This window comes from Serinus canaria, chromosome Z, assembly GCF_022539315.1.
Source record: "Serinus canaria isolate serCan28SL12 chromosome Z, serCan2020, whole genome shotgun sequence".
Lineage (NCBI taxonomy): Eukaryota > Metazoa > Chordata > Aves > Passeriformes > Fringillidae > Serinus > Serinus canaria.
In genome coordinates, this window is record NC_066343.1 from 55,492,545 (window position 1) to 55,505,816 (window position 13,272).

The 13,272-nt window shown below is 37.3% G+C and overlaps 1 protein-coding gene across 1 annotated transcript in view; it reads right to left on the minus strand.

Moving 5' to 3' along the window:
* RNF180 (ring finger protein 180) overlaps positions 1 to 13,272 on the minus strand; it is a 71,543-nt gene that overhangs the window by 47,580 nt on the left and 10,691 nt on the right. The window contains exon 5 of the mRNA XM_050986541.1: positions 10,628 to 11,572. Within this exon, the coding sequence (XP_050842498.1) occupies positions 10,628 to 11,572 (945 nt within the window). The remainder of the gene's footprint in view (positions 1 to 10,627; positions 11,573 to 13,272) is intronic.

Genomic DNA, 13,272 nt, shown 5'->3' on the forward strand with positions numbered 1-13,272 from the left:
ATAGAGAGGAAGAACTAGGAGCACAAAATTTTGGGGGTTTTTTGTAAAATTCACTCCTTACTGGGTGTTTGATGTTGTTCTTCTGGTTATACACAGTAAAAATCGTAATATGAAAGCACTTTTGTATTATTGTTCCTACCATTGTTGAACTTTGATTTTCATCTGCCACAAAGCATCTTATGTAACTGCAATTTAGTGTGCTCTTCACTCTATCTGTGTAATAAGAATCCCTGCTGAAATGATGGGATTCACCTAACTGCGCAATACCTGTTCTGTGCACAACACCTACCTCTGTGAACAGAGGTCATTGTCTTTCTCAGCTGAGAGACTGCAAATTTCATAAATTCTTATGATCTAAGTTGTCTGTAAGCTTCTATAGAAACTAAAATAATAGTTTCTAAACCTTACATTTTATAAAGAAAGAAGCGTACAGTACTTCTATGGTTCTAGGCTGATCATCAGTATTTTCTTGGAATAGCAATCAATAGAGCCTTGGAACAGCAGCAAAGATTCTGTGACTATCTATTGAAAAAACACACTGGGTTTTGGTTGCTTTTGGTTTTTTTTTGTCAGACAGCACTAAAATATGTAATTAATTTCAATGGGCTGTTTCTTTCTTTTGTTGTTTTCATTCAGCAAGATACAGTGCCTGTCAGGATGGATCAGGATCTTATTTGTGGCATGAGACATTACCCCAGCCATTGACGCTTTGGGTTGTAGCACTACGAGTAGATTATTATTTAAGGCAGAGGTGGCTGCATTTGCAGACTTTCTGTGTCCCTCTTCAGAAAAACTACACATTACCAAGGATGTCAGACAAATATTTCAGTGAACACTATTGTATCTTAGCATTCTGAACACCAATGCTGGCCTGGCGCAGCAAGTAGCAGATGATCTCCTCTGTCTTTTGCAAGATGGGCACATAATGCCTAACAGCTCCAGGAATTCCACTCGGCTGTGATCATTCTATATATCCTAAAAGTATTTTATAGACAAGAGGCTTAATATCCTGTATTTCATTTAAATTAAGGAATAAATTCACAGCACAGCCAGCTATTTTGGCCTTCATTAGAGCTACTATGACAGTGCAGCTACACTATATTCTAGTCTCAATAATCTAGCTTCAAGATGATAATAAAATACATTAAAATACATACAGACAATCCTGTTTCTATCCAGTAGCATCCTGAGCAATTTTCCCTTCTTCCCAACACAAGTGTTGCTTACAACACAACTCATAACCAAATGCAAGCAAAGGTTCCTCCTGCAAATTCGCAAAACTATCTATTCCACTGATTATTAACAACAAGCTGTGTAGAAGACATGTGTCCTAGGGTGACTGTTACCCCCATTCGTATCCATTTATGCTGGATATTATGTTCTATGCCTTTAAGACTGGCAGAGTGAAAGTTTTGTTTTGGGCCTTTTATCAGCCACTCGGCAAGACTTACAGATAGCACCAGTACATACTGCTGGTTTTTTTGATTTTGCCCTGCTTTTTGCATTTGCTCTTGCTTCTGCTTTGCTTCTGCTTTGCTTGCTCTTTTTCCCCCCCTCTTCTCATTAGTTAATTTAGCTAAACAGTCCAAATTCCTTTCTGGACTGCTTCCCCTCCCCTGTGTGGACTGAACCTGCTCCGGAACCACCGATTTGGAACCACCAAAGCTGCCCCAGCATCGGAGGGACTGATAACAGCGACCACCCCCCAGGAGAGACTTTCTGAATTTGTCATCTTTTTCAGAGCAGTGAAAGAGTGGTGTCACCCGGTATTGTTCATTGTGTGTGTTGGGGGGTGCTGTGCCTGTTAAATAAACAGGTTCTTTCCACTTCTCTCCGAGGAATTCTTCCCGAACCGGTTGGGGCAGGGGTGGGGAGGGGCCGTGTGGGTTTGTTTTTTTGGAGAAGTTCTTTTTGGGGATTCTCTCCCAAATTTGCCCTAAACCAGGACAACATGTCAAAGAGTAAATGAGGTCAGGTCAGAAAATACCCTTTAAAGCTGTAATCACAAATAATGGTATAAAAAGACTGCAGCTAGAAGTAATAAAACTCTAATATGTTGACATTTAAATGCTTGCAAAAAGAGATTCAGATGCACCTCAGAAAACAGTAGCTGTTACGTGCTATTTTACGCAGATACAACGTCCACAGACACCATAACTGCAGTTTTACAAAGGTATGTCATGCATTTGGGCATGAATCCATCATTCCTAGTACATTCTTCTTAATCCAGTTATAATCAGTGACAGAATGAATGTGCTAATAACAAAGGTCATGTAGCAACAATAGTTACAACCAGAGCAAAAGCTAAGAGAAACTTTGGCTCAGCAGCAACCCATGCCTGAAATTTAGTCCCTCCTTTATTCAGGAAATCAAAAAAGACGCTACTTCATGTAACCACACAGTCCTGTAATGCAGTATTGCTGCTGTAAGAACAACCACTAGCTCAGCACTGACCTTGAAAGGCATCAGGGCTGAGGCTGGCCACACTTGCTGTGGCTGACTCCCCTTGCCCTGCCTGCTGCTTAGCTTTACTTTGTTTAGCTGTGACAGCAATTTCTCTAATTGACCAGATGTCTGCAGTTAATTTGTTTTACTTTTCTTATCTTTCTATGATACAACAACTAACAGCATGCATGGTTTTAGCCCCCCAGCAGCCAGCTGAGAGATCCATACACAGTCTGAGAATAAATCTTGTTATGAGCATCATCACAGAAAGAGTGAACAAAATCCAAGTAAATAAATGCATAACTAGACACAGGAAGGATTTAAAATTTCAATAGAAACATGACCGTGCAAGAAAAAGAACTGTAAACTATTGTGTTCATTAACAAGAGACTTACATAGATGAAGATAACTTTGGTCACAAGCTAAACATTGAAAGTCTAGCACTTTCACTACAAGACTCTCGATTGCTAGAAGGTATCAGTATGAACTTGAAAACTCAAGACTGTGGGGCAAGATAACAGCACCTGACAGTGTGAATAAACAACACTACATCTCACCCACCTGTTTATCCAGAGTTTAGATTATCACTGGGAGCGTGAAAAGCAAACTGACTTTTTGGAAACTGACTGCTAACCATCTTTGTCAGAAAAAACACTGATGTTTTGAAAAAGATACAAAAGAACCAGTGAACTGTCATTAAGAAATGAAAAAAGACTGCCAGTATTTTTCTCTACAAATCAAGATCCCTTCCAAGAGGATATTGCAGTTTTGAAGCTGACTGCAGAGCCTTCCTCTATGTAAAAAGTTCATGAGAAAAAATGCAATGTATCTGGAGAAATCACAAATCACATTTTTCTGAGATCTTCCAGAAAACTAATACAAGTTTCCTCATTAGCAAACAATGTAAACATATAAGATACACACAAAATGGAATTTATAAAAGAAGTACTTCACCTGCTTAGCTACAGCAACCATAACAAGAATCATTACCAAAACTGGCAACTCCTAGACTTAAGCAGCTATTACCATACCCTAGCAATTTACATCTTTAACACGTGCTAACAATATAATCACATCCTAACAGAATCCTAAAAATCCCCCATGAACACAGATGTGCGCACACACATAAAAAATCCAAGCATCCCCTGCACAGGCATGAAGAGCATCCTTTGCAGAACAGACAGAGGAAGCTTGGGTCCCTCTACTGTTAGCTAGCTAGTTCTGTCCTGCACCTACACCTCAGAACCTGCATTAATGCAAGCCTCTGGAGGAAGCGCAGGTCAGGAGCTCACAGAATCACTCCTATGTCTAATTTAATAACAGAGTGCATTCTGCTGCCACACAACGTTTATGGCTGCACTTTGTTTTTCTGCAAGACAGAAGAAAACCTTTGACAGATAATTATCGTGTTACAAAATAAAGCAGCCCTTGCTTTATTTATTTACAAAGAAATTCCAAAGTCTGAACAGGTTTGTTATATTAGACTGCTCTCCAGAAAAGCTTTAATTAAAGATAAAAGTGATATGCTCAGTGCTTTTGGGGCATCCTTGAAAATATTTACCTCACATCAGGGTTTGGCTGCACTGAAGTAATTCTTAAAAGAGAACTTAAATTACATACTTCTACTGCCATTTATTAAAACTCTTTCAGACAGACAGACAGAGGTTTATATTTTGTTCTTCCTGAAGTTTTACTGATTGCTTAAACATGTAGGGTGTGTTAGAAATCATGGTTACAATGTACCACAGATCAGCTTTCTATTGGAAGTAACAGAGTGACAAAATCCACGTTTTTACCAGGAGGACTGCTAGAACACCAAAAAAAAGAGATGAAAAGTAAAATTTGCAAAAAAAAACAAGGATAGCAGATTGTCATGAGAGGCAAGCAGCTGTGAAACGGAGTCCATGGCAGAGGACAATTACGACACCTCAGGCTGTACAGAGGATGTGACTTTCCAGAATAACATTCTCCTGGGAAGATACCTCAGCACTGGGAAACACAGCTGCACTAGCCACATGTGCAGCTTGACACATTCTAAGAAGTACACCCATTTAAATATTCCATGCCATGATGGCAAACTCTCACCAAGGATAAAATAATCAACCCAAATCAAAGTATCTTCTTCTGAAAGCTACTACTTGAAACCAATCACTTAGTTTACACACTAATTTTGAAATGTTTGTTTTTCGCAAACCATGCTTACTGATGAGAACTAACATTTATAAACTGTATATAATTTTCTATATAATATTGTAAGAGACCTAACGATCAAAATGGCCTCAAACACCATTAAGATCACCAAAGGACTTTGCTCATTCTGGCAAACCATACAACGAGGAAACTGCTCATTGGTTACCATCCTGTCCCCCTGCCTCTCACTCTACCACTGTTAGATATGCCTTTGTGACTTCCTGGAAATTTGGACAGTAAATTAAGTCACATGACAGGAACTGGAGATAAGATAAAGGTGGTATTATTGTCCAATTATCTCACACTAGGAAGAGGTAAACAAGCTGGGGGAGCACTGAAAATGAACACAAAGCATCCACAAGGAAAGTCAGCTAAGCAACTGTAATGACAATTAGTTCTGACTGGGTTCAGCTCAGAAGGAAGAGGCCATGGCCCACTGACTCAAAAGAAGAGGAAAACTGAGCATGGGACTAATCAGCACTAGAAACAAGCAGATCATTTAGCCAAGAGAATGGGAGAACTGTGTATCTAATGAGCACTGATTCCTTTGTTTGCTAAAATGTACAAATGGGGAGAAGTTTTGAGTGACCTTGGACCCCCACTACTGAGAAGACCAGAAGAGAACCAGTGGAATGACGTCTGGAACCACGCTGGAGATACCTTTTTATTTCATCTGTCTCTCTCACTCTTTTTCACTCCCCTCCTCTCTTCTATTTCTTTCTATTTATCTCTACCTCTCATTTACTGTTAAATGAAATTCATTCTATTGCCTTCAGTATATGGTCTCATTTGCACCTTAATTTGAGCAGAGGCTTTTCTCAAATAATGGGATCTGAACATTATTTTGTCATAGTTGGCAGGATACTGTTCTCTGATCTGAATTGCCTTTGACAATAGTACAGTTCCCTCTAGGGGAGGTTGTGTGGTTCCTTCCCTGGGAACACTTGGAAACTTTGCCAAGCTTTCCTCTGGGGAAGGTTATATATTTTCTCCTGTGGGAACTTTTGAAAAAAATGTCTGTCCTTTTTTGGAGAAACTTTTGAAAACAAGGGTAGTCAGTGCAAAAAAAAGTATTTTTTAATCTTTCCTTGAAAATTTTGTTAGTTTCCCTTCTAAATGACAGGTGGATTGAAGCAAGAAAATTAAGCTATTGGTTCCTCATAATGAGCTATTAGTTATTCAAAAATATGAAGGTGAAATAATGGTATCCTTATGAGATTTGGTGAAAGACTAGTACTTTCAGTTAAATAAGGAAAATGAAAAAAGAATGCAAGTAGGGGAATTGCCAGCTGTCAAGCATGATGATGCCCAAATGCTTCAGGCAGAGCTTTGGAATATGAATGAGAAAGAGGGAGAATCTTAGAGGAATAACTGCAGGATGTAGAACCCCTAATATTCTCAAAAACATGATCTTGTAACTTGACATTATTGTGTTCAGTGGAGGAGTTGGGAGACAGTGCATGAGTCTGTTGTTCTGCTAAAGAGCAAAATGTAATGTTAACATTGACATCTGATGACAAGGCAGTAGCATGTTGATGCTTAACTAAAATTGAAACCACAAATGACTGCCAGGATCAGCAAACAGCTACTGAAATGGTGCCTTATATATCTACTAAGATATCAAAGCCTGGACATATATCAGGCTGGACTGAAATCCATTAATATTAATTCACTGGGATACTGAAAATCTGGGTATATTTTCAGGATGGCAAAGAGGTAAAATCACTGGAGTAAACAGAGCCAGTGTTATCCACCAAACTGATAAGGTAAATTCTTGGCTCCTGGATGAGAAACTGAAGTCTGCTAATCTTAACCCTAAAAGAAATCTCGGCTAAGCCATTAAAGCACTCCCTAATTCACAAATGCAACACTTCTCGAATTTTTACAAGAAGTCTTATTTTCTCCAGACATGAAATAAATTGGAGGGATGCCTCATGAAAAGCTGAGGGAAGAAACAAGAGGAGTGCACCAAACACTTCATGAAACAGAAGTTAAAATTCTAAGGGGTAATCTGCCGGGAAGTTTGTGTTGCTTTTTTTTCTAGGAGTGCTAGTATTCCCTGCCCAAACTGAAGATCAAAAGAACCAGCTCAGAATGGGTTAATCAGTGTATTTACATGAGAAAGTTAGCAGAAGTCAGCTAAGAAGATACAATAATGACTTTTCGTCTAGGGCCTTTAACCTCCCTGCTAGACAGAGGATCTCTGAATCAACATTGGATGGATTTTCCTTCCTCCTAATAATGTGTCTGTAGTAAGCTGAATTTTTACTTTTCTTGTTATAGGAACCTGCCAACATATGAGACCAAGCTGCATGGAATTGATGAAACTTTTAATTGCTACCATAATTGCTTGTAGTATCAGCTTATTAATGTTTGTGATTTGTTTGTGTTTTCATTGCAAGTGAACTTGTTGTGAGACCATATATTAGTCAAACCATTTAATGTGTTGTTAGTTTGATTTTTTGCCAAGTTTATTTTGTCTTTTATTAGAAAAAAGTGGTGTGGGAAGAGCTTTTACTTTTGTCCCATAAATGTATAATTTTGTCTAAATCAAATTTAGCCTGGGAGTTGGCATAATAATTTATGCATATTTGGAATCATACAAATATGTATTAACCAGTTCTGCCTCAGAAGGCTTTAGATTTAGGATGATTTGGCTACATTTTTCAGGCATATTAATGAATAAGCTGAATAATCCTTACAAAACAAAAGAAAATGTTCCATGGGAAATGGGTGACCATTTCCTTTCTAGACCAGAAGGACAGACAGCCATGGACCAAAAAAGGGGCAAGGGTAAAATACAAAAAGGCTTTTTACCAGATCTTACTCAACTGTACTTGTGACCAGTTTTGGAACCAACTATGCTATCAACCATGAGACTTTCCAAATCAAATCAGAGACTTATATTCCCTGTTGAACATGTCTGATATAGACTGACTTTCCAACTGTGTGTCCTAACAGAGTATTTTAACGTTACCTAATTTATTTTATATATGCTAATCAATATGTTTTTTACTTAGATATAGTACATTCTGCATCACATGTGCTTCTCAGTTGTGGGTGGAATTTACTCTGGCAGCAAAGAGGGCCATTTGCACCCCGAAATAAAAATTAAAGAAAACAAACCCAAAAAAAACCCCAACCAAACCAAAACCAACAAAAAAAAAAAAAAAAAACAAAAAACCAAAAAACAAAAAAAACCCCACAAAAACAAAAACCCCCACAAAAAACAAAAAAAAACCAAAACAAAACAAAACAAAAAAAAAACCAAAAAAAAAACCCCAAACCAACCAACCAACCAACCAACCAACCAACCAACCAACCAACCAACCAATTTCCCCAAAATAACAAACAAGTAAGCAAGCAAACAAACAGAAATCAACCCCCCCTGCCCCGCCCTCCCCCAACTGAAAAGCAACCTGGTATAATACAACTAAATCTGAAAGTTTTATTCTAGAAGTTAATTTTCTATGGTTTATAGAATTACTCAGCTGGACAGGAACATTGCCTATAAAATTCTTTCAACTACATGTGGACATGGTTGAAAAACACTATTTTATAAACTTTGAAGTATGTAAGCACACCTTCTCAACAAACCCATTCACACTAATTCCTAGTGTGCAATTGTGTAATTGACTGTACTAAGTGACCTGAAAATCTGCTTCAGAGTAGGCCAATTGACCCATCTTAATACATACTGTATGTCTGCTGGGGATACTGGCCTATGGGATTTAAAAATCCAGGCCCCTCTGTGTAATTCTATGGCTGATGTTGGCCTACATCCAACAGACACAGTATTGTGGAATCCATCACATCCACTACCTATTAAACAACACGCAGATCCTTGTGTATCACTAGTAGAGGCAGTGCCTAATCAGGATTGGGTTGATAATTGGAATTGGATTTGTATTTTTAATGATTGGCACAGCTATTGTACATGGTATGATTACTTATGTTATCACTTCTGCTTGTTTCTGTATTTTCTTGTAGGGGCCCCTATCGCTATCACCCCCATGGACAACACATGAACTGAGGAAAAGTCCCTGAAACACAGAGTTTGAGCCACAGGGTGGTGTAAGAAAAGTCAGCTCAACTGTAATGACAATTAGTTCTGACTGGGTTCAGCTCAGAAGGAAGAGGCCATGGCCCACTGACTCAAAAGAAGAGGAAAACTGAGCATGGGACTAATCAGCACTAGAAACAAGCAGATCATTTAGCCAAGAGAATGGGAGAACTGTGTATCCAATGAGCACTGATTCCTTTGTTTGCTAAAATGTACAAATGGGGAGAAGTTTTGAGTGACCTTGGACACCCACTACTGAGAAGACTAGAAGAGAACCAGTGGAATGACGTCTGGAACCACGCTGGTGATACCTTTTTATTTCATCTGTCTCTCTCACTCGTTTTTACTCCCCTCCTCTCTTCTATTTCTTTCTATTTATCTCTACCTCTCATTTACTGTTAAATGAAATTCATTCTATTGCCTTCAGCAAATGGTCTCATTTGCACCTTAATTTTGGTAGATGCATCTCTCCAATAATCAGATCTTAACAAATGTAACTAAAATAATGTTGGAATAGGTTAAGCATGTCTTAACAAGAAAAAGTCTGAAAGTATCTTTCTTCCTTAGCTATCAAAAATTCAGAAATCTGTACAATGTCTTTTCTTGAAATTACATCTAAAGATTAAAGTGTCTGGAGACACTGTAGGCGACATGATGAAAATAAAAAATACTCATTGTGCTTGTACATCATCATTTCATCCACCAAAACAATGAGATCTACAATTTTTTAAGCCATTTTAAGGATCTGGATAGCTAAGAATCTTTATAGGCTTATTAGAAAACAAGTATTCAATATTAAAACACCCAGATTCTTAGCTTTGAGATGCATTTTACAAGAAGTTTTCAAAAGGTCTCAATAGCAGTTTAAGTCTTAAAGCAAATCAAAAGCCTTCCTAAAAAAGAAAGAATATATGCACACCACACTGAAAAGACTGATACTATTTCCCAGACCCATTACGTTTTCAAGCTGCTTCTCATATTTAATTGAGAGAGAAACCCTCTAAACAGAGAAACTCTCTTAAATCATGAATTCACGATGACAAATCTACCTGTAGGAAGAATACTTGCTTGAGTAGATACTACTTCTCTGATTAGTTAGTAAGTCTGCTCTTGCTTACCACCCAGTAATTTTTTGCAGGTAATTTATGATGAGAAATTTTATTTTAAAGGCATATTTATCATTAGTCATTCTATTAAATTTGAGAGCAAACCAAAACTCTGTTAGTTATTTCATGACTGGCTTTCCTTCCCAGCCTTCCACCAAAAAGTGTGACTGGCTATTGCCTCTAATTCTGTTCTGCTTTATATGGTTAAAGAAGGAAACCATTACTGTACAATTGATAAGAATATGGAACTGTTTGTGTAAGATTTGCAGACAAAACATTTACCTAATAAGGACTAATATTTTAAATAGCAGTAATCAACTCTTTACTCATAGAAAAATATTTTCTTATAATAATAATAATAATATCTTACAAGAAATAATAAAGGCATTTAAAACATTTTTAACTATAAAGTTAACTCAAAACACCATTAGTTTAAAGTTAAATTCTGGCATGGTAGGGTTCCTCATTTAGAAGATTCAAATTTTTAGTTTTTTCTTTAATCCCACAGATTGAATTTCACTGTTTTTTTTCCCACTTCAAATTATTATTACATCACAAAACAATAAGAAGGCCAGTGAAAAAGCACCATGTTTTGATTTTGCACAGAAAAAAAAAACCTGATATGATGGAATTTGAAAAAAACTACATGTAGAAAGGGTTCATACATCTTTGTTTGCCTGATACCTGTTTGCAGGTCAGGTAGGAACTGCAGACAGTTCCACATTAAGCCAGTATTAAAAGAAAACATAAAAAAATCAGAATTATTTCTAAAAGCAAGTCAAAATTTACAAAAAAAGTAGCATAATTAATTTTAAACACTTACTTGCTTCTGCAAACATTGCTCTCCCCTTCTTTGTTTTCTCCTCAGGCTTTTTGACTTGTTTCTTTCTTTCTTACTCAGCTTTTGGTTGAAGGAGATACTCGTAGGCTGTACAAGACCACCAGGTGTGATGTATTGTTTGTCTTCTACAGCCCTTGTAGTCAAGGAAAGATTCATCACAAATGGTGACCCATCAGCAATGACACTCCCAGAAGATTGTCCAGTAACTTCAAAATCACACTCACTTTCAGTGTCTCTGTGTAGTAATGTGGTAACAGAAGTAACTTGAAATTGGTTTTGTAGTGTGTCAGCCCTGGAACTATAGAGATCCTGAAAAGAACTACCATTTTTCCTACTGGACTCTAATTGCAAGCTCCCTTGTACATTAGCAGGTGGATTTTCATTTTGACCATGGTAAAGTGTTCCCATGCTGCAAGTTTCATATAACACAGGTGACAAAACAAGTCTTTCTCTGACATTTAAATCCAAGCTATGTGATCTGTGAAAAGGTTTTACAGTGCATGCATCTGCTATAGGATAGGAAGAAGGTAGATTTCTTTTTTGATTTAATGCCTTTAAGGAAAGTTTTTTACTTTCTATCTCATATCTGGGAGCTCTTACTTCTAGACAAAGTGCTTCTGTTAATCTTCCAGAACCATTATTACTTCCACCTGTGTACGAAAGCCCTTGATTTATGATTTCCAAAGTTGCAGTTACCACTTCATGGCAGGCATCCTTGTTAAAACCAGACTGAATTTTGAGAAGCAAATGTTTCTCTGATGATGTTGTCAATTTAACAGAGAAAGGTGGCTGATCCTCAGTCCAAGTTTTGAAGAAATGTATATTTACTAACTGTCCATAGGAACATTCTTTGTTGCAAACAAAGTTAAAGCCCCCTAAGCAGGCCTCACAGAATGGACAGTGCAGTTTTCCAATTGTCCACTGCGCCTATTGACAAGAGAAAAAAATAAAACACACAACACGTTCACTGAAAATAAATGAGCAAGAAATAATTACTGAAGTTATTTTCTCCTTTAGTAAGAGGATTTTCTTCTTGTTTTTCAAATAGAATAAAAGGCACTTCATAGCAGAAAGCAAATCCACCATAAATAACACTGTGGTCAAAGCCTGGCTTGCTGCAGGGATAACTAATTCTAAGAAAACGAACACACATTGTAAAATATTCGAGCTTTTAAATATGTTTAAAATTTGTCCACAGATAGAATAATGCTGCAATACTAATGAAAACATTAGATATTTAAAGTAGTGAAATCAATTTCCCAAGTTTATGTGGAATTGGCAAGCACAGCTTCTCAGCTGAGTGTTCTGAGCGCTGACACATTTCTTGCATACTAAGTACAGTGGAAGAGATTTCTTACAAAAAGAATATAGCTTTTCACTTTGATTACCCCACAAAAGCTTAAAATGGTATTTGTATTTTGGTGCGTGTAGCATTACAACATAATCTCTGTGCAGAAACCACGACAAATCCTTAATACTCTAATATAAGGAGACAGTTATTTTCATTATTTATAAGTCTATCAATTTCTTTTCAACCCTGAAGGCACTTTTTCAAAAGGAAATACATATAGAAGATCTATAAATGCCTACATATTAATACAACTATGTGTCCTCCTATATCTTTAGACAACTATTAGTATTTTCAGGAATTATATTCAGCAATTATATCTGTCAGCAGCACTGCTGAGGACTAAAGTTATGCAAGTGTTTGTAGGATCCAAGCAAAGATGAGAAACATTATTATCAACTCCAGCCACACTTAACTCACTTGAGTGTCTAAAGAACAATGAATACAGAGGCTGCCCAACATTTCTAGTTTAAACATTGCTTTCAGTTGAAAATGTCTTCAAGGTGATTTGGATAGCTATGTCCATAACTGATGCTTGTCCTGTTGAAAGCTACAGAAAACATCAGAAAGACCTATTTAGCTGTTTCAGGAAAAAAACTCCAGCAACTTGTGTGGAAAAAAGAGTTATTTTTCACACACAGTACTAGAAGTTCTGGAAACAATTATTTGAGAAACTTACTCCTGCCTTGTGGGTTAAAAACTCAAAATTACACAAAATATCAAAGATGCATCTTTCATTGCACCTTTCATTGCATCTATGAGAATCTATTTAAATCCAGACAGTTTTTTTCAACTTGGAGAAAAAAGAATAGTTTACATATAATCGCAGGCTTTCAAATTCTTGAGAATTGTGTAAACATGCACAATTGCTCTCAGTTTTTAAGACTGACCAATGTGTACACAGGCCCAAAGACGAATTGAGCTTTATCAGAGATTTACTCTTAAGTCACCCATAGTCCATTTCCCAGATGACAGGGGCTAGAAACTAAAATTAAGAGAAAAGGACTTTCTCATGATTTTATTGGGTCTCTCTGGGATGGAATAGCATACAGTCTTGAAATGGAGAGGTGGAGTGATTCACAAAAATTAAGAAGACTAGAAGCCTGGAAAAAATGGACACGCAAGACACAGGAGGCAAAAGGACATCTCCACGTCCCATGTGCACAGAGACTGGGAGATGAGGTGTAGTAGCAAGGAGCCTGGGACTGATTTAGCAGGAGTTTGGCAAAGGAGTGTGGAAGCACTGACTCAGTAAAAGAAGTAACAGCCTAGTGAAGGA